The 22,745-nt window shown below is 41.0% G+C and overlaps 1 protein-coding gene across 1 annotated transcript; it reads right to left on the bottom strand.

The window, feature by feature from the left end:
• Positions 1-368: 368 nt before the first annotated feature.
• Positions 369-21,377, bottom strand: LOC125233389 (protein cortex). Its single transcript, XM_048139385.1, has 10 exons — positions 21,233-21,377; positions 16,768-16,881; positions 15,717-15,888; positions 15,377-15,537; positions 12,684-12,832; positions 11,975-12,119; positions 10,983-11,048; positions 6,779-6,977; positions 1,233-1,379; positions 369-837 (listed from the first exon to the last, which is right to left on the bottom strand). The coding sequence occupies exons 1-10, from the start codon at positions 21,260-21,262 to the stop codon at positions 695-697; spliced, it is 1,326 nt and encodes a 441-aa protein (XP_047995342.1). The 5' UTR covers positions 21,263-21,377; the 3' UTR covers positions 369-694.
• Between the last annotated feature and the right edge of the window lie 1,368 nt (positions 21,378-22,745).

The raw sequence follows: 22,745 nt of genomic DNA, 5'->3' as shown, positions 1-22,745 counted from the left end.
ACTACGGTCACTATACTCGTCTATGCTACGGGGATGATACGCGGACACTACGGTCACTTAACTCGTTATGCCCGGATATGAAATGATGTGGACACGTTGTAGTGGGCATAGCCATCCGTGTCGCGTTACATTCCGTGCCTGACACGTTCATAGCACGGTCATAGCATGATATGGTGTAATGGGTTTCCACCTTAAATGCCATTCGACAACGCCCCCTATTGTTGTTTTTGATAAGTTAATAGTTTATAAAATTACCACCAGTAGGTCTAGCACATGATGGCCGCGGGAGTATGTCGCCGCGAGATAGATGACACGTCTTTGTCTAATTGTATTAATGACATAAGGACAGGTAGTCTATCTCGCGGCGACATACTCCCGCGGCCATCATGTGCTAGGCCTGCAGGCGGCTTATCACGACTTGCGTTCTCGCGCGCGAGTCCATACATCAAACGCGACTTCATGTATGGACTCGCTCGCGAGAGCGCAAGTTGTGCTAGACCGCCAGTTCATTGTTACAAACGTCAAATATGACATGCCCCTATTCTCCCTTGGGGGATTACTTTAGACCTCTTCTAAAACAATCTACAGCCAAAATATGCTACTAAAAATTGTTGTAACTTTAAACAATGACAACGAGCTGTTATAAGTATTTCCAATTATTAGGTATTACAAGGGTACTACACTGAAGTGATAATCACCGCACGGAGAAGCCGTGTAAGCTCTGGTCAATGTAGGTGGGGATGGCTGAGAATCTTCTTCGTTTCGTCTTTTTGTTCGGTTTGTTGTCTGGAGGTAAGAAATTCCAAATCATTAGGTCTTCGTCTGCTGTGGCCGTCGCTGCAATGAACATATTTAATTATCATCGATTGTGATTAATATAATCTAAGACTGAAAAACTAAATTAAAATATTTCTAAATATTTAAAATTAAATTTCTAGGTCATCTTTTTCTACACCGGAAGTCAAAATAATTTCCTGGCTACGCATGCGGTTTAACTTAGTTGACTTAGTCGGCTGAAGTTAGCCTATAGCGACTGTGATGGGCTACTGATGGGCCATAAATCCTACGGCACTGTGACTAATCACTTTGTAATCAATGTGTCAAAGATCTGGAAAAATTTGACGTGAGCATAGAAAAGGCATCACAATATTTTGAGGACATAATTGATGTCAGGAGACCCGTGCCCAGCAGTGGGACGTTATAATCTCTCATTTTCTTTATTCTAGTCTTACCAAGCTTCGTGCCATCAGGGCTGAAGACCATGGTCCTGATGCGGTCGACGCCGTACCGGCCCTCCCCCCACTGGTCCACCACCGAGTCTGGTCCGCTCATCACCAGCATCAGCTGGGAGCACGCTTTTGGGTAACCCGTTATTTGTTCTATAATGTAAAACATAATAATTGTGTAACATACATATAGGTATATAACTGAATGAAACGATGGCTTATCCAGCACACTGTCTACAGCTATAGAAATAAACAGTTTTTTTTTACAGCTTAATGAGTTTATGGAATATGGAGTACCAAATAAATACTAAGCTTAAAATAAGTATGTAAAATGTTACAAATCAACTTTATAATATAAATTATTATGAATAAATAATACAGGATGACAACCTTTTTTTTTTGGAGATTTGTGGTGTTAAATTTCCTTCATTACATCCTTGAAACCTTGGTCCTTACGGTTCTCAAGATACGATTTTTTATATTTTTCTTCCTAAATCATCAAAATATTCGAAGCCCCATAAACGCATAAAGTCGCCGTCAATAGAACTTTGAATAATGTAAACAAACCTTGCAGTCAAAATGTCTTTAATTTCCATTCTAACTCATCAGATACTGGCTAAATCCATGTTAGCTTGGTCAACGAACGATTCTAGATGGAATGGCTGAAAGCAGAAAGTTTCACTACGGGATGTTGTTAGAGGTAGTCAGGAGACATACATACTAAAAGTCCTCGGACTTTGGACGTGAGCTCGAAGAGGGGAATGACTTTTTCTGAACTTATGTGCGAAATGTCATTTGACATTTGCCAGTCGCTTTTCGGTGAAGGAAAACATCGTGAGGAAACCGGACTAATTCCAATGTCCTAGTTACCCTTCGGGTTGGGAAGTCAGATGGCAGTCGCTTTCGTAAAACTAGTGCCTACGCCAAATCTTGGGATTAGTTGTCAAAGTGGACCCCAGGCTCCCATGAGCCGTGGCAAATGCCGGGATAACGCAAGGAGGATGATGAATGGGGATGGGCACGGAACGAAAGCAACTTACTGATTCCTGTACAAATCAAAGTACCAGCTGCTCCGGAAGAAATACTGAAGTTAATATTTTGCCGGTGCACTACAGATTGTAGTAGTGGTAGATGTGGGTATGACAAGGCCTTTATGTACAGCTAATTGTATTGTTACCTGTTGTGTGAATGCATTTATACAGCATCATAATACAATCATGTTCATGAAATACATATTTTACACGTTTATCACATACATTTGTTGTTTCATTTCGTTTTAAAGTCGTATAATTATTCAACGGTACATGACCCAGAAGCATATGTACACATATTATGAAAGGTATTTGAATGATCTACAAGATTTTTTAAGAAAACTTTTGTCTAAGATAAATATTTTTCAAGATATGGAGCAATGTATGAAGCAAAAAGTGGGGGAAAACGATTTTTAAAAAATTAACAGTTTTTAGGAGCTCATACCTAGATAATGGTTGAGAATAGAAAAAAAGTTTCTAGATAAAAGTTATAGAGAATTTTATAAGCTTTCAAGGTGTAGTAAACCAAAATTTCGTATGACACATAGTTTTTGAAATATGAGCAAAAAAACTAAAAAATGGGACCTTTTTTCATCCCCCCCTCTTCGAGCTCACGTCCAAAGTCCGAGGACTTTTAGTATGTCTCCTGACTACCCCTAACAACATCCCGTAGTGAAACTTTCTGCTTTCGGCCATTCCACCTAGACCCCCCTTTTGAGCATTAATTGACTGATCTATGTGTTATTTAATCAATTCATATCACATTATGATCCTCAACCTTTAAAATAATAAAATTGTGCTAGAATATTGATATTTTATATAATGGTTTGTTTACATTGTTGACAATTTCTATTGACAGCGATTTTAGTTTGTTTGATATTCTTACAAATAACAACATTAAACGTACACATATGGGCCTTTTTTTTACAAATAAACTGAATTTAAAAACAACCTAATTTTAATTGAGAGATTTTGTTTGAATAAGAAAAAATAATTAAAAAATCGTATCTCTAGAACCTAGGAACAAGATTCCAAGGGTGAAAATTAAGGAAATGACACCATTAACCCCCCAAAAAAATTGTCGGTTCATGTGCCAAACACCCTGTATATGAATATACAATAATAAACATACTGTAGGTAATCTGTAGCATAATCTGGAAATGTAATCAACAGCAGCCTAACTTAAATGGCGTATGATTTATACTCGTAAATAGGATCGTAAGCAGTTTTATTTGGTAACAAAGTCGAAAACGGTATAATATAGACCCATAAATACGAATATCAAAATGCCCCAGACTCCAGAGAAAGCCGATGCAAGTTCTTTTGAGATAAAATCGTTAAAATGAATTTTAGTTTCCATTTTATAACTCATCAAGTTTTATCTGAAATATTCATATTTTAATAGTTTTCTTATAGTGCTACTGGACCAAATAATGAAGGGCAAGTTCCCATTTATTCGAGTTATTGGCTATAATTTCTGTGTTACAAGTCGTTTATCTTTATATGTCGATCAATTTTATAGACAAGTAGCAAAATATTGTAAAAATAGCAAATGCAGGTGAATTGAAAATGTGTAGGGCGTTATAATTTTATTATGAGTTATCACCAAAATAACAGTCAAGTCGAGTGGAGCCCCAGGGCTTGAATAAAATCGGCTGCCCTACGCAGAAATCAAGTATCTCAAAATTTTCCAAAATATGGTTTTTTACATCATTCGATTCATTTTTTCAAAATACATATTTTAGTATTTTTTTGAAATTTTTATAATGTATATTTTTCAAAATACAGAACTTTAAAAAATTCAAGTATCTTTTTTTAACGGGGTATTCTACGCTAAAGTCAAGTATCTACCCTATTTCTATCTTGAAATCGAGTATCTTGCGAAAGATACTTGCAATTCATATTAGATGGCTAAGTTACTTGACTTCAGAGTTGAAATATTGATATTGATTGCGAAGTTACTTGACTTCAGCGTAGAAATATTGATATTTATTGATAAGTTACTTGACTTCAGCGTAGAACTATTGATATTCATTGCGAAGTTACTTGACTTTGGCGTCTATCATTTTGTTATGATGTCAAAATCTTGTGATTACTAATACATGTATTAATTTGGGTTTCGGGTAGAAATTGTCTTAGTATTAAAAAACAACCAGATGTAAACAGTAAAAGCACAAGGAACTTGTCTTATTTAATATGTAACTTCTTTTATACAAAATACGAAAATACACATACTTAACGAACATACGTTTACATAATTATTGCATGTTGGTTAGTTGATAAATAGGCTACTAGCCTCGTAGTCAAATCAGCTTCTTTTTAAGAACTGTCAAAACGAATTTGAAAGACTTGCTAATATGGAATTTATATGACATTGAATTGAGTGACGTCACGGTCAACTCAGTAACTTTATACATATATTTCTACCTGGCTTATTAAATAGAAATTGGATTTAAAAATAACTGATGTCCATGTTAATCTCATAATTCTGATGCTTTATTTCGTGCATGGTATAAAATATTTTATTTTAACTACAGTCAAGTTCCCTATTATTATAATTAAGGAAGACTATAACTTTCATTATTTTTTTCTGTCTTCGAGTATTTAGGTACCTACCTACTGTACTTAATTAATATTGTGCGTTCCACGGGAAATCGCTTTCGAGGTTTTTTTATTATTTAAATAGTCTCCTACAACGTAAGTACTTGATTAAGATTCAGGAGTATTTTTGAACTCTTCGTGACAGATAAACCTCTTAAACCTATAATCTTAAGACAACTTGCATTCAAACACACACCAGAGCTTCTTTTCCGTGTATTACTCCAATATTGCATTTATATTAAAACCTAATTTACACAAGCATGACATACACTACATTAAAGGCATCTATCTAAAATGTATACATTGTATACATATACCTATCTACTAGCGGCCCGCCCCGGCTGCGCACGGGACTATCATAAAAATGGTTATAGTAATTTATCCTTAAAAGATAGACATATGCTATTACTGACTTTTTTGTATGTCTATGAAAGATACACAATTTCGCGATACATTGTTTTGATACAGCTCAAACAGTTTGGGCAGCGTTTTCGATTAAAGCTCTCAGCCAGCAGAATTTTGTCCGACTTGATTAGCAAAAATTGACATATTTCAACCAATTCAAACAAGATCTCAACAAATTATATATCAAAACCTTTCCGCAGAATCATTTTATTTATTGGTGAAAACCGCATAAAAATCCGTTCTGTAGTTTTTGTTTTAGATACAGTTAAAAATAACAAGCCTACCAAAGCTAAATGAAAACAGTTCAATCAAGATACTTGCTTTCTTGTAGAAAAGCTTTAAAATTTTCTTATCGCATTCTACGCAGAAAGCTGTTTTTGTATTTTAAAATGATTGTGCTAATCATTTTGAAGAAAAAATTATAGTACACTATTAATGATATCTAGTATAATAAAGTTCGTCTGTTTAAAAGGCTATCAATTAATTAATAAGCATATAATCAGGAAAAATAAAACAAAATCGTTTTTTCGCTCTACTGTAAAATTTGGCAAAAAGCAGATACTTGATTTCTGCATAGGGCAGCCGAAATGACTTTTAGTACATGGGCGAAGTCGCGGGCAAATGCTAGTTATTGATGTAAATAGATATAGTTTACCTCTACCTGTATTCCAAGGACTGAGCCTAGTTCTCCAGTAAGTACATAATGTCCAGGCAGGCAATCACGGTCGCGTGATAAACGATAAAACGTCAGGCCGTCCTTTTCGCACTCCGTAAGGGCATTTATTTGTGTGATGAGCACAGATATTTGTTCCTGAGTCATGGATGTTTTCTATGTATAATAAGTATGTATTTGTCTATTTAAGTATGTATATCGTCGCTTAGCACCCATACTACAAGCTTTGCTTTGTTTGGGGCTAAGTTGATCTGTGTAAGGTGTCCCCAATATTTATATTTATTTATTATATTTGTAAGTGCGATAGGGACGGCCTGAAGTTTTATCGTTCATCACGCGACCGACCGTGATTGCCTGCCAGGTTATTAGTCGCTACTGCTGACAGTCATATTTAGCTCGGAGAGTGTCATGTGAGCACGTGGAGCATCCCCTACTGCTTACACTACTGTGGCGCCAACGACACGAGGTAGGTCTGGCTTCCGATCCAGAGACCGCCATGAATCCCTGAACAACGCCGTCTTCGTCCAGTCGACGGCACCGTTTTCCTCAACAGACCCGCCTAGGATTTTGTCTTAGTTTATTTTTCTCCCTTAGTCCCGCTCACTCGCCGCTGCGTTCAGTTTGTCACAGGGCCGTTTCGTACAGCTTCGTTTGTGACTAACAAAATGGTTCCGCAGGAAGACCAGCGCTGACTCTCGGGTTAGCACTTATGCTGAGTCGGGACCATTTCGTGGTAACTTATATGTTTTAATTTCTTTCAATTGCTGTTTCTGTTTTTTGTACTTGTGTTTGTAGTTATCACGGATAAATATCTGATTGGTTGATAATAACGTAATTGTTACCTGTGTTCCAAAGACTAAGCACCAGTTCTCCAGTCCGATGGCTAAACAACATATTGTCCAGGTTGTAATCGCTACTGCTGACAGTCGTGGTGGCTCTGAGAGTGGCGCGGGGAGCGTCCCAGAGCGCTATCCAGGACTTGGTCTCCGTGACGCCGCCGATGCCGAGGAGGGCACTGCGCCATGGGTGCCAGGCTATAGTCTGATAAGGAGAAAAGTTCAAAGCTGATTTTTCTGAAATTGAATGCTAAATTCAATGAAACATTTAGCAGCGACAACGAAGGCTTTGGACACTCCTGAATATGTCAGCCTCATGAGTGCTCTCGTTTTAACTTTTAGTATTCTATGCATTCTACGCAAATGCAATAGGTACCATCAGCAGCAGAATGCATGGAGAAATTATGAATGAATTCATTAATAAATTCGCTTTTGCAGCTGATAGTACCTACATGGTAATGTCACATTAATATTCATAAATAAAAGCTCATCATAGTCTTATAAATGAATGATTTGTAGATGAATATTATTGCATGTTATTAAAATATGCCATAATCATAATCATGCAAATTTGAGTAATATCGTTTTTCGTTGGTACACTAAAGGTGCGAAATATGCTAAGTAAAGTTAACCGACCACGTCAGAATTTTTTTAATAATAATTATAATAAACGAGAAATAGAAATAAACGAGAATGTCATGCGCGCCTATTACAGGGCCACAGAGGGGGGAACCCGGCTATCCGCGTACCGTTCGAGAATGCTGCCTCTGTTTCAGGCACTCGAGCCATCCACCACCGTATCGGAGCAGCGGCTATCGGATCAGGTGCGCGTCATTCAGCGGTCAAAGCGGTTGGATGACGCCACACTTGATCGGCTCCGCCAGGAGGCTCTCGCTACTCGCGCGGACCCTGCCTCGGGGCGGGATTTGCCCGCCATGTCGCCGGACCCGGTGCCCGAACCCGACCTGGCACCGGAGGCGCCGCGGGTTGATTCCGGTAACGACGGCGGGGACTTCGCGAGTCAGAGCGAGAGTGAGCCTGCCAATGAGCAACTGAGGAGGTCTTTGGAAGAGGCGATTACGCAGTATCGCTCCACAAGCAATCCTAGGCCACGATTACCACGTCTGCCCATGAATAGACGCAATCTAGCGCTAATAGGAGCCTTAAATGCTTTACTAGATCCATATATGCGGACTAGTAAAGATCTAGATGATACACACTCGATCATGTACTGCGGGGCCATCGCGGCGTGCCGTGTTGCTCGAGTCAAGTATCCGGACGCTGACCGTGCAACTAGGACCGCCGAAGGTGTCCCTGCATGGCAAGTACGGATCGAACGTCGTATCAACTCGTTTAGGACTCTCATTGCAAAGCTGATCTGCTTCAGAGGGGTAATAATCGCCCCCGAGTAATGCGCTTTGTGAACCAGGCGTTCGCGGGGACGGACATCAGGCCCCGCGACTATTTGGCCAATGTCACAGAGCGCATCGACTTCCTGAAGCAGAAAGTCTATGCATGGGCAAGCCGTATTCGCCGCTACAGAAAGCGTGTGGACCGATTCCAGCAGAATCGTCTTTTTCAAAGCGACCAAAGGAAAGTATACCGAAGGTGGGAGGAAACCGACCCTTGTGTGTCTGACGTGCGGCTGCCGGATGCTACTGCCATGTCTGATTTCTGGCGTAGCATCTGGTCGGTGCCCGTCGAACACACGGAGGGTGAGTGGATGACCGTTGTCGAACGCGAGTGCGAGAGCATCGAGCCTATGGGGGCTATCACCATCAGCCCCGACGACGTAAGTTGTGCTACCCGTGCGGCCCAGAACTGGAAAAGTCCTGGACCGGACGGATTGCACAACTTCTGGCTAAAATGGTTTCGATGCTCGCACTCGCGTTTGGCAACGCAATTTCAACAAGCCCTCGATCTTGGTTCTCTCCCACCTTCCCTAATAACTGGTGTTACTTTCCTGCTCTATAAGTCCGGTAGTACCACGGAAGCAAAAAACTACAGACCCATCACGTGCTTGCCTACACTTTACAAGCTCCTTACATCCATTTTGAGAGCAAAAATTAACGCGCATATTGTCGCTAACAACATTCTGGCTCCCGCTCAAAATGGATGTAGGGTTGGGTCCCGTGGTACTAAAGAGCTCCTCCTCATAGACATGACCATCTGCCAACAAGTTCGGCGGAACAAGGGGGCCATTTCGGCCGCTTGGATTGACTATAAGAAGGCCTATGATTCGGTGCCTCATTCATGGCTGAGAAGGGTATTGGAGCTGTATAAACTTGATGCAGCTTTAATATCCTTCCTGGCTGCATGTATGAGGCAGTGGACCACAGTTCTTCGTCAACCAGGAGGCAGGGATGGCCCCCCTGGCCCGCAGGACTTCATAAGGATTGAGCGAGGAATATTCCAGGGTGACAGTTTGAGTCCATTATGGTTCTGCCTAGCTCTGAATCCCCTCAGCACGCTGCTGAAGGATTCTGGGCTAGGTTGCCGGCTTCGGAGAGAGGGTGAAGTCATCTCTCACCTTCTGTACATGGACGATCTCAAACTATTTGCACCGAACATCCAAGACCTGATGGTGCTATTGAAAACCACAGAAGTTTTCAGTACCGCCATCAGAATGGAGTTTGGTGTCGATAAGTGTGCGGTCATGCATGTACAGCGGGGGGAGGTTGTAAATTCAGAAAATTTACAACTTTCTGAGACGATGTCGTTCAGATCTATCTCTGAATCAGAAACCTATAAGTACCTTGGTATGTCACAGTCGTTGGGTATTGAGGATGTTGGCATTAGACGGTCGGTGAAGGAGCGCTTTTTCAGTCGGCTGACAAAAGTCCTTAACAGTCTTTTGTCAGGGGGCAACAAAGTGCGCGCCTTTAACGCCTGGGTAATGCCTCTACTCACATACTCCTTTGGCATACTACGGTGGACCCAGACTGAGCTGGACGCCCTGGATCGGAGGGTCCGCTCACTGCTTACCACACACCGTATGTTACACCCGCGCTCGTCTGTTATGAGATTGTACATCCCACGGAAGTGCGGAGGTCGAGGCTTCCTAAACGCCAAAGATCTCCACAACCGTGAGGTGTACAATCTCAGGAATTACTTCCTTAACAACGAGTGCGGGATGCATCGTGATGTGGTGGCAGTGGACGGAAACCTCACGCCGCTCTCCTTGGCGAAAGAGAACTGGCGCAAACCTGTGGTACTAAATACTGCGGACCGCAAGGCGGTATGGGAAAGCAAGCAGCTACACGGGCGGTTCTACAAGGCCCTCACGGGACCCGATGTAGATCTGCTCGCATCGGTGAACTGGTTACGATTCGGGGACCTCTTCGGAGAAACCGAGGGTTTTGCCTGTGCAATTGCGGACGAAGTTATGATGACGAACAACTACCGGAAATATATCCTGAAGGACGGTACGGTCGACATTTGTCGGGCATGCCGCCGTCCCGGAGAGTCACTCAGGCATATTATTTCCGGTTGTTCTCATCTTGCTAACGGCGAGTACTTGCACAGACATAATCTCGTAGCCAGGATGATTCACCAGCAACTTGCTCTTCAATACGGCCTTGTGGACCGCGAAGTACCGTACTACAAGTACTTACCTGCGCCAGTTCTCGAAAATGGTCGTGCCACGCTCTATTGGGATCGATCTATTATCACTGACAGGACTATTGTAGCCAATAAGCCTGACATTGTGATAATAGATCGACTGCAACGCCGGGCAGTGCTCGTTGACATCACCATCCCCCATGATGAGAATCTCGTGAAAGCCGAGAAGGACAAGTCCAGTAAGTACCTAGACTTGGCTCACGAGATAACCGCCATGTGGGATGTTGAATCAACGATCATTGTTCCGATAGTCGTTTCAGCGAACGGTCTCATAGCGAAGAGTCTCGACCAACATCTTAAGAGACTCTCGCTAGGTGGCTGGATCAAGGGCCAGATGCAGAAGGCGGTGATCTTGGACACAGCGCGGATAGTTCGACGGTTCCTCTCTCTGCAGCCCTAACCGCCGGCAGCTTGGGCCCTGCCCCGCTGCTGGCGGCACCCTAGGTTAGGTTTTTTATAATGTGTTTATATGTGTTTTATATTGTTTTGTAAGTGGTTTTGTATTTTACTTTTATATTCATATTATAAACAGCCTAGCCTAAGAAATAACAATTATAATAATTGGATTATAATTAAAATATAACTTTACCTTTACCATCCAGTCGGAACTGATAGCTCTGAACTCTACCAGAGACGGCCACAGCAACACCAGCACCTGGATATTTATAATGATAAACAATGAAATATACAATTATAATTTCTGTGAAATGGAAATCAGCAAAATGTAACGCGTAACGTCGCTCTAAATAAATAATAACATTCTTGCTGTCTTACGTTTAGGCTGCGTCAAGGACAGCAACATCTGTATATATCAGTTATCGCTGCAACAATAACACGTCGTGACTGATATTTCGACAGAGCCAATTTGCTCGAAAGTTTAGCTTCAAAAAATCGAGAGTGAAGTCTTCCACGAAAAAAAAAATGGCGCGTAGAGGCCCTCCGCGAAAGTAATACTTCGCAATGTGTTGTTTTTTCGAAATGCGAGTTGGCAACACTGAGTGTTAAACGTTTAAGACGATACGATACAGGTCAATTCTCCATACAAACGCTCTCGACTATTTCCTCCCTTGTTTTTAAAGATAGAGCAATGATTTTTTCAACACAGATTATTATTATTTTTATCTGTGTCGGACCGTTTTGATTTTTTTGCTATTTTTATTTTAAAGACGCTAGAGCCAATCAAAAATTTCTAAAAACGGCCTTTTTCACTGGCTCAAAAAAAGGTGTGATACTCAAGATCGGTAACAATTAGCCAAAAAATCTAAACGGTCCGACATAGATTATTTCATTTTTATTCAGATTCTCAAATTTAGTTCCGTTTAAATATGTTTTGAAGGAGGAAACAGTCGAGAGCGGAACCTCGATTTTAAAGATTTTTTCGGAATATCTTTTAACTGAGTTGTTTTTAATGGACATTTTTTTTTGATAAATCTAGTTAATAACACTCGTATATTTAACTGAAATTCCTAAATTTCCATTTTAGCATTTTCGCTCCCGTAGCGTCTTAACGCTGTCAGTTGGAAGTCGCATTAGAAGTTTCACTTCAATAATAGTCTGTACTACATTGAGCATACAGCATACCTGTGAACTATTAAGGGCGGCCGCAGCAACGTAGCGCGCGTCCGGAGATACTCGCACAAGGACGATTGCAAAGTTGGTGGCTTGCCGGTAGCTGATCAGTGTGGCATCGCGGTCGAACGCGGTGATCATTCCTCGGGAACAGCCACTGAAAATACATTTATGTACAAAATTTTACAATTAACTGTAGCGGATTATTCAAAAGGGGTTGAAATTTAATTTGTTTACTGTGTGTTCTTAAAGAGTTCCGATAAAAATCTTCAGTTCTCATCATTATACCTGTATGATGGTTCGGTAGCATGAGTTAATGCTTTCAAGTTGAAGTTGGAGCTGACAGCCGCAGTGCGGTTAAGACTATAGTTAAGTGTATTATGTTCGTAGAGTAAACTTTCCAGTCTTTGCTTTTCTTACGGTGGATCCTATTACTTATAACTTCGCCAACAGTTATTAACATTAGAGTTAAGTGGTAAACTTTGCAGACTAACAAAATAACTGCAGTAAGTGGAAGGTGCAGCGGCAGAGGCGGTGTAAATTTTGTCCATATACGTATACATATTTACAGATGTCCAAGAGACGGCGGTGACCAGACAGAAGGACTGAAAAAGATGAGTAAGAGACGGCGGTGACCATACAGAAGGGCTGAAGCTGTTTGGTGGCGCAGCGGCACCAACTCCCAGCCATTAATATACAGGAGAATAACAACATGTCTCACGTAACGATGGAGTTCCCTGTGGGGCTCCAATCCACGGCCGTGACCATACAAAAGGGCTGGAGCGGCTTAGTGGCGCAGCGACAGCAACTCCCAGCCACCCATTTGCTCCACGCATTGTGAATCTCTAAGCGCTGCATGTCGGTTCCTAGCTGAAAGAGTTCGGTTTTGATTAGGCACTGTTATACGCTATAGTACGCTGTTCATTTTCCCCCCACTTCATAATATAGGCACTTGTTCCTGTACCACAGACCAATACAACAAGACGGCCCTTACAGGGCGACTCGCGGTCACCAAGCATACGACAAATCAGGTTTATAAAAGTTTGAACGCGTGCGACACCGATCAGTAGCGCCCAAGTATACGACCCGCTAACAGCGTTCGTGTCCGCTCGGGAAAAAATCTTAAATAATCAAATTTGGTTGCAAACAATGGTCTCTTGCAGCATAAAGTGGTGTGGCAAGTCTTCTAACACTTCTACATATAAAAAAGATGGAATAACATTCCACAGTTAAGACAAATTAATTATTTTGTTGAATATTGTTTATTATCCGCGGAGTTCATTTATACTGGTCAATATGGTTGTACTGAGCGGCGCCAAGGCGCGTCCATCCCTTTTTGCCTAGTTAACAATGCGATATGCTATCCCTTTCACGTAAACGACTAGGGATGGGGCCATGTTAGTTTATGTCTGTTGCGGGAACTTCGTACTACCGTTCGTACCATGTGCTACCATTTTATGAAATATAAAAGAAAGCAGATTTGTAATTGTGAATAATTATCTAGAATCTGTAGAGTCTGTAGTGTTATTTAGTTGATTGATTAGTTTAGAATATTTAGTTGGTAATTAAAACTTAGTAAACGTAAGTAAAAATGCACAGTTTAGTTATTAGTTACTAGAATGATTTTTATTGAGGTGCTACCACAATCATCATTCTCCTTGCGTTATCCCGGCATCGGCATTCGCCACGGCTCATGGGAGCCTGGGGTCTGCTTTGGAAACTAATCCCAAGATTTGGCGTAGGCACTAGTTTTATGAAAGCGACTGCCATCTGACCTTCCAACCCGAAGGGTAACTAGGCCTTATTATAATTTAATTATAATGTTATAATTTGTTGCAAAACAAATTCACCACAGTACTGGTACCGGTACCATTGTCTATAATAGACATGTCCCATTCCCATCCCTACTGCTAATCGTAAAGGCGCGCCATTATTTGAAACGACCAATGGCAGCACCGTGCGCGCCCGCCTCACCCCGCAAGGATTGGTGATTTGCGTCTCGAACAATATCGCTTGCATTAGGCTTCTAGTGGGGTGTTCTGTGTCCTGTACACAAGCGGTCAATGCTATCGCAAACGCACCGTGGCAAACTAATATACTTAACTGCCTATGTTAAAACGGAAGAGGCATAAAGTATTACATTAAATTTATTTCAGCATTAAAAATTAATAACAATTATTACATTTAAAATCTTACATTAACATGCATAAACTTAGAGGCATAAAGAGACTGGATACTTGGCTACAGACCCTAGCGCTCCTTTTACAAACTTTAAGTAATGTCATTTTTTAGGGTTCCGTAGTCAACTAGGAACCCTTATAGTTTCGCCATGTCTGTCTGTCCGTCCGTCCGTCCGTCCGTCCGTCCGTCCGTCTGTCCGTCCGTCTGTCCGTCCGTCCGTCCGTCCGCCCGTCCGTCCGCGGATAATCTCAGTAACCGTTAACACTAAAAAGCTGAAATTTGGTACCAATATGTATATCAATCACGCCAAAAAGTGCAAAAATAAAAAATGGAAAAAAATGTTTTATTAGGGTACCCCCCCCTACATGTAAAGTGGGGGCTGATTTTTTTTTTCATTCCAATCCCAACGTGTGATATATTGTTGGATAGGTATTTAAAAATGAATAAGGGTTTACTAAGATCGTTTTTTGATAATATTAATATTTTCGGAAATAATCGCTCCTAAAGGAAAAAAAAGTGCGGCCCCCCCCTCTAACTTTTGAACCATATGTTTAAAAAACATGAAAAAAATCATAAAAGTAGAACTTTATAAAGACTTTCTAGGAAAATTGTTTTGAACTTGATAGGTTCAGTAGTTTTTGAGAAAAATACGGAAAACTACGGAACCCTACACTGAGCGTGGCCCGACACGCTCTTGGCCGGTTTTTGAGATTTTATTTTACTTTCTTATGGACAATTTCGAAACTTTTTCGTTAAGATACTTAAGATCAAACAACATTATGACACCCACATACCTTAAATTCCATTTAATCACGTAAAATATGTAGATAGCAATTGGGTAGGTAAACTTTTTTGAAAATAGACAAAATATATATTTTTCTGATAGAATACGTTATAACCATAACGAAAAGCTGGCAGGCATTGTCACCTCATCTGCTATTAAATTTCACAAATGTCATTTCGGTTACTTAAAAAAAGAAAATAAATAAATGATACTAAATTATTGATAAAGTACCATGGCCCAGTGGAAGATTTTAAAAACGCAGCGAGCGCAGTCATTACCTACTTCGAGGAATGTAAAAGATTATAAACTAGTTATAGTGTATATACAGCTGTATGTGTATTGTAGTCTTAATTGCCGTACGATAAATAAATAAATCAGAAAAATATATTATTTGCCTATCTTCAAAAAACTTTACCTACCCAATTGTAGCTCCTGATTTTGATACTTACAGCTAGTCGTTCCCCTGTAGGGTCAAACCTACAGCAAACGGTTTTAAAGTGAGTGAAGCCTTTGCCAATAGGACTCTGCGAATGCCAGCTCCAATTGTAGTATTGGTTGCCGAGCGCTGCCACGAGGATGTTGTTGTTGCTCCAGTCGAGAAGTTCTGGAACTGATTGCGATTTATTATGCAGTGTGTGTATTTAACACGGGCGAATATATTAATAACGATTAGTACTTATCGGACTCAAAGAGCCTAACTAAATGTTTTTTCTTGAATATACGAGATTTGTGTTCGCTTGACCCTCGTTCAGCTGTAGATAAATAAGAGTAAATAAATATGATGTTTACGGGCCGCGGAACTATAAGTGGGCAGATCTAGCACGTTGTCAGTCGCGGACAGAAAGGGGCGCGAGCGCGGCACACAGGGCCAGATTTGCTCCTGCGACGGCGCCGGCGCTTCCAGTCCGAAGGCTTTGTCGATGTGGCTGGCGTACTGCTTCTGTTTCACGTATTTACTATGCTGAAAAGAAGAAATATTAGTCTGATTAGTACCTATTTACTTTGTTAAGATTTCAAATATATTCTAGACACACATTCGAAATACGACACTCCTCGGCCAGAACCGGACGGCGGTCTGCCTTAGTTAGCTGCCTGGGTTCGAATCCCGTTAAGGGCATTTATTTGTGTGATGAGCACAGATATTTGTTTCTGAGTCATGGATGCATCGTTGTCTGGGTACCCACAACACAAGCCCTCCTGAGCTTACCGTGGGACTCAGTCAATCTGTGCAAGAATGTCTTATAATATTTATTTATTTTTATACATTTGTAGGTACACCATTTGAAAACAATCAGGAATGACGCCGCAGACTTCAGAGGTTCTCAAATGTTTATTGAGCGTAAAGCATGATTTATAATAGTATTTTATGCAACTGGCGTTTAAGTGAGGTCAAAAAAGACGAGTGGCGTGAGTAACAATTTGAGGCGAAGCCGAAAATTGTTAATAAAGACGCCGCGAATATTTTTTGACTCAGTTAAACACCGTTGCATACAATACTTTTTCTACGACCATGCACTTAGTTTTCTAGAATAAGTTTCGTGAAATTCGCACTGTTTCCTGTATTTTCACGCGTCGGCCTCCCCTCTGTTCCTGCCTCACCCTGTCGCTCGCACTCCCCCGCGCCGCCGCCAGCCCCCGGCGCCCCGCGCACCCTCGCTATATCCATTAAAGGCTTCCTAACAATGCTTTAAGAGCTATATCGTATGCATGGGTGCGCGGGGCGCCGGGCCCCGGCTGGCATCTTTTATGTTGGGTTTTAAAGATCTATGCACGACACTTTAAATGACGAATAACACTACGGTAGTAGAAAAAATAATTAATTTAATTTATATATGCTCACCCAGATGGTGTCCGAGTGGTGGTTGCCGGCGAACACGTGCTGGCGCCGCCGCAGCTCGTCTAAGGACTCTCGCGGGGCCACGAAACGGTCAACGCGGGGCCGCTGCGATCCGCTCTGAAAGAACATTTCGTGGTTGTATTGCTATTTTGTAACCTCCGATACAAAAACGACGGGGTGTTATAAGTTTGACGTGTCTATCTGTGGTGTCGTAGCTCCCGAACGGATGAACCGATTTAGATTTAGTGTTTTTGTTTGAAAGCTGAATTAGTCGGGACTGTTCTTAGCCATGTTTGATGGAAACCGGTCCACATTATCGGGGTTTTTTCGAAATTTAAAAATTTTGTGGTTATTATCACTTGATCTCATTAACGTCTCTTCTTGGCTCAGTTGGTCTTCTAGATGTTTTCTTTTGCACTGCCTGATCAGGTTCCTTAGGAACTTGCGCTTCTCAGTGACCTTCAAGTAACTGAGCACTGGCATCAGATCGCCCAGGATAGGAGCGAAAGGCGGAATCTAGTGTCGGAGGCCAAGATCCACTTCGGGTCGCTGAGCCATCGCAGTAAGTAAGTAAATATTATCACTTGAGATTTAAGAGACATACATTTTGTTAGGTTAATGATAGTTTGTATGGAGAAATACGAGTAAGTCCTTGCCGGGCTGTATCCCTCGACACGAAAGTTATGTTTGTAGATCGCTATGTGTGCTTATCTGTCTACGGCGCCTTAATTTTTAAACGTATTCTAAGCAGAAAATTGATATCGATACGTTTTATCTAAAATCAGTATATTCATTTCATGTGATTTAGTTTTAGTTTTAAGCAACAAATATTGTCCAGAATGGGCTTCTTGACCCTTTTAAAGTTTGTCTTATTATTATTACTTACTGTCCAATTAACCGAAAAAAAAATCACTACCTATCTTATACTATTAAACGAGCAATTCTTGTATATTTATTTATTTATTTATTTATTTATTTATTTATTTATTTATATATACCGACGATCTCGGAAACCGCTCTAACGATTTCGCTGAAATTTGTTTTGTGGGGGTTTTCGGGGGTGAAAAATCGATCTAGCGTAGCCTTAGATCCCGGAAAACGCGAATTTTCGAGTTTTCATGAGTTTTTCTTTCGCATTTGTAAACGTAAAATATGGTCCTTAATTTGGCCGCGCGCGCATCGATTCCGCTTAGCTCAGTCGCACGAGGTCGGTCTAATGTACGCAGATAGATCGTAGGTGTCAGGGTTTCGAATCCCGGCCAGAAATAAAGTTTTTGTTTTTTGTCTTTTTTTTTGTTTTTGTATTTATAAGAGTTTTTTTTTTATCTAAAGACGTGATATATTAAAATAGAACCGAGCGAAGCTCGGTCGCCCAGATATTATTTTATTATGGCTTATAATACCTAAGGCATGGCGCAAGTCAAAGATCATCGCTCTTCTCAAACCTGGAAAAGATCCATCAGATGCAAAAAGCTACCGGCCGATTTCCCTGCTGTGCCACACCTATAAGTTGTTCGAACGATTGCTCCTAAATCGCCTTGCTCCAGTCATTGATCCACTTCTAATCCCAGAACAAGCTGGCTTTCGGCCGGGGAAGTCCTGTACCAGTCAAACGCTGAAACTCACGCAGCACATAGAGGATGGCTACGAGATGGGTTTGGTAACTGGCGTAGTCTTTGTTGATTTAACGGCTGCCTATGATACAGTGAACATACAACGATTGCTTTCTAAGGTTGGCAGTATGACTAAGGACGTGGGCTTCATTAATATTCTCCGTGAATTGCTCCATAATCGTCGATTCCAAGTTCACCTCCAACTGGAAAAAAGTCGCTGGCGCATCCAAAAAAACGGCCTCCCTCAGGGAAGCGTTCTGGCTCCGATCCTGTTCAATATATACACTAACGATCAGCCAGTAACGCCCGGGACACGGCGGTTTGCGTACGCGGATGACCTGGCAATAGCAATACAGAGCGACAATTTCGAAGATATTGAGAGAGGACTATCAACAGCCTTGGAGGGCCAATCCAGATACTACAATGCCAACTTCCTCAAACAGAACCCTACAAAGACACAGTCGTGCGCATTCCACCTACGAAATAGGGACGCAAATAGACCGCTCAACATAATCTGGGACGGAACTGACATTGAATATTGCCAGAACCCGAGGTACCTGGGAATTACACTGGATAGAACTCTTTCTTTCAAAAGCCACTGTATAAATACACGCCAAAAGGTCACAACCAGAAACAACCTCCTGAGGAAACTCACTGCAACGCACTGGGGCGCCTCTGCTCACACACTCCGCACCACCGGTCTGGCACTCTGCTATTCGGCGGGTGAATATGCAAGCCCGGTGTGGCACCGCTCCCCCCATGCAGGACAAGTTTCTTCAGCTCTCAATGACACCTGCCGCATAATAACCGGTTGTCTGAAACCCACCCCTCTCAACAAGCTCTACCCTCTGGCGGGTATAGCGCCCCCGGAGACACGCAGGGAGGTGGCCTGCGCTGTGGAAAAACTCAAACAAGAGCAAGACCCAAGACACCCTCTCCACGGACACGAATTACCGCCGCCGCGTCTAAAGAGCCGAAGAAGCTTTATGCGGTGCACCACTGCTATCAGTGCCCCACCACCCGAAAATCGGCTAGCACACTGGCAAAGTACTCGCGCCCCTCCTGAAGACTACGTTCGTCCCGCCGAAATGCTCCCAGCCGGGCATAAACAACCATGGCCGACCTGGAAAGCCTTAAACAGACTGCGTTCCCAAGTTGGCCGGAGCAAGGAGAACTTGGTAAAGTGGGGCAGCCTAAGCTGCTCAGACATCTTATGTACATGTGGGACGGCTCCCCAAACCATGACACACATGCTGTGCTGCCCAGCAAACCCACACACATGCTCCGTGGAAGATCTACGGGACGCGACAGACAGGGCAATAAGCGTCGCGACCTTCTGGTCCCGCTTAATATAAAAAGGAAAGAAACCATCGACACGAGAAGAAGATGGCTTATAATAAACCGCAAAAAATATTTTAAAAGAATACTTTTACGTAATCAGGCAAAAACAGCATCAGCCATGTCATCTATAGATTTTCTGCGAATGAAGTCATTCAGTGCGAAAACAACACTTTAAGTACGAGGCGTAAAGGTAATTATATTTGAGCCCTATAGTATCAAGAAAAGAAATACATAGAACAATCTGCAGTAGAAGCATATAGGTTGTATTTTTGATATTACCTCAAACTTTAACCAGACCAAGGTTTTAGTGCTAAGAACAAGTAGGTAATTATAAGTTTGGTCCCATTTTTATATTAAAGGAAAAAATGGAAAAATTTACGCTTCCGGCGGGACTTGAACCCGCATCATTTGCAATCCGTGCAAGGCTCTTAACCAATTGAGCTACGGAAGCCACGCCGGACATCGCAAATCTTTCCATGCCTTTCCTTATGTACACACGTCTTGGGGTGACGTCTAGCGCCATCTACCGACAGACTATTACATCTTGTAACGGCACTGGAGTCTCAAGTTTATTGAGAATTCACCAGTAACAATGTGCTAACCCATACTAAATTTATTTATCGTTAGCAGACGTTTCTGCTTGTTAAAAATAAATTTAGTATGGGTTAGTACATTGTTACTGGTGAATTCTCAATATAACTTGAGACTCCAGTGCCGTTACAAGATGTAATAGTCTCTCGGTAGATGGCGCTAGACGTCACCCCAAGACGTGTGTACATAAGGAAAGGCATGGAAAGATTTGCGATGTCCGGTGTGGCTTCCGTAGCTCAATTGGTTAAGAGCCTTGCACGGATTGCAAAAATGATGCGGGTTCAAGTCCCGCCGGAAGCGTAAATTTTTCCATTTTTTCCTTTTAATATAAAAATGTTTAGAATCGTTAGCAGACGTTTCTGCTTGTTAAAAATAAGTTTGGTCCCATTTGCCAGAGCGTAATTTAAAAAAAATATTGAGCAGCAATGTATTGCGAGCACCTAAGTATTTGACATCTCGAAGACGCGGAACTAATTGACAGTCCGTAAGTTAGTACGTCAAGTCAGCTAACAAAAAGCATTCATTGCGTGCTGAGTTATTTGGTATGAAAATATAAAAGGTATTTTTTAATTAAATCCTATGGTATTATGTTCCGTAGGGCTTAAACTATTAAACATTTAAATATGAGGTAATATCAAAAATACACCCTGTATATTGATATAAACATACACTAGCTTCGCATGTTTGTTACCGGACAATGGGACAAAGTATATAGTTTCATTCACAATGTCTTCAAATTGATGCCACTGTACATTTTCCGTTTATAATACCTTTTGAAACCTACAGGAATACATAAATTGTAACCCAACTGTAACCTGGAATGCAGCCAAAATGCAGCTGGATTGCAGGCCGCCTTTATCACCCTAGTACTCCTTAGTTGTTTTTATTTGATATAATTTTTATTTCTCGTAAATGGTACTTACAGTTTTTCTACCAAATGCATTTCTGTCCATTTGTCAATGTTAAAGTTCTCTCACTGGATGTATTTATTTAACGTTCACTTAAACAGAATTGATTGCAAATAAGATTTAAATTTAAATATTTAATATTAAATTCCAAATTATTTCACTATCCTTAAATCAGTTGACAGTAAATGTTAGGAATAATACGGTATTTTATGAACTACTTAACTGTCATTGTAATTCCGATACTACCCACCGAATATTTTGTGTAAAGGCGTTTTTATTTTACGCATGCATGCATGTTTGGGTCATTTTTTTCAAAATTATTCACCCCACATTTTTGGATTTGGAAATTTTTATATGGTTTCCACTCAGAATCGCGAGCTCTTTCAATCCTAATAGGAGAAAAAAGTGTCTCAAGGTATTTTTCCCGTTCCGTTACCATTTTTTCATACATTTTGTACGGCGGTAATGGAATGGAAGGTGTGAAAAATGTATGGAAATCTTGGGAATTTTGTTTTCTACTATCAGGATCGACCTCGCGATTCTGAGTATGAATCGCGTAAAAAATACCCATGTTACAACAAAATACCCATGTTAAAACAACTGTGAAAAAAAATTGCCCGTTTATGCATTCACGCTATTGAAATATGCACATTGTATAGAATTCTAAAAACATAATAAGTAGGTATATTGTAGATATGGTCGCCATCATCGATCGTCTATCATATATCGGACCACTGTGTTCACCAATATTTGAACAGCCTATCAAGACGAAGTGCATGTTCAGACATTTTTAGATTTTTTAGGTTTTATTAATAAGCTGAATGGTGTCAAGATTATGAAATGCAAAAAAACAATAGGATGAAAAAATATACTAGGATTTATTATTATTATTTATGTTTAAAATTTTATTTTCTCTCCTTTAGGAGGTTGCTTTACTTCTAAACTCGCGGGCTTTTGGCCAAACGAGCATAGAAGGACGTGGGTTATATAATGTAAGGCCCTACTGCTCTAGGGTAAGAAACTTACGTACTATGCGGCATGTATTCATGATCGCAGCTTTTTGCAGAATTATTATTAGTATTATATCCTAGGATTTAAGCCCAAATTATAAATCGACTCATGCGTAATGTAGGAAAATATAATAGGTGTCTATCAGCGACATCTTTCAGATAATTCAGTAAACTCACCCCAAAACTGGCTGTATCATCAGACCAACAATTGGACCATTTGTGGGGGGACAAATGTAATGTATGCTATGTTTTACTTGAAAAATGTACCTATGTAAATATTATTTTGACAAATAAACGATATGTAATTGTTGTAAATTGTTCTTGTGACCTATGATTCAAATTGTTTGTCCGTACCTACACAGTGCTCATGCTACGATTATACCTCATAACAGTTCAATCGCTTTCTACTAAACACCTAATCAGTGGCCGTTTGTCGGCGATCTCATTACTCCGACATTATTGCTGCAAATGAACGATGCTCGGATGTGGTTAGCAAAGATACTGGTTTTTTGAATGGG

Source organism: Leguminivora glycinivorella, chromosome 14 (genome assembly GCF_023078275.1).
Source record: "Leguminivora glycinivorella isolate SPB_JAAS2020 chromosome 14, LegGlyc_1.1, whole genome shotgun sequence".
NCBI classification, from domain to species: domain Eukaryota; kingdom Metazoa; phylum Arthropoda; class Insecta; order Lepidoptera; family Tortricidae; genus Leguminivora; species Leguminivora glycinivorella.
Note: the sequence above shows the minus strand (reverse complement) of the source record. Positions and strands in the feature narration are given on the sequence as shown.

Excerpts from the sequence above, each read along its gene's own strand:
- LOC125233389 (XM_048139385.1), bottom strand. The coding sequence starts at position 21,262 with ATGGACAGAAATGCATTTGGTAGAAAAACT. Across the intron at positions 15,889-16,767 it reads ACCACTCGGACACCATCTGG|CATAGTAAATACGTGAAACA; the intron begins GTGAGCATATAT and ends TCTTCTTTTCAG. Across the intron at positions 11,049-11,974 it reads CCGCCCTTAATAGTTCACAG|GTGCTGGTGTTGCTGTGGCC; the intron begins GTATGCTGTATG and ends ATAAATATCCAG.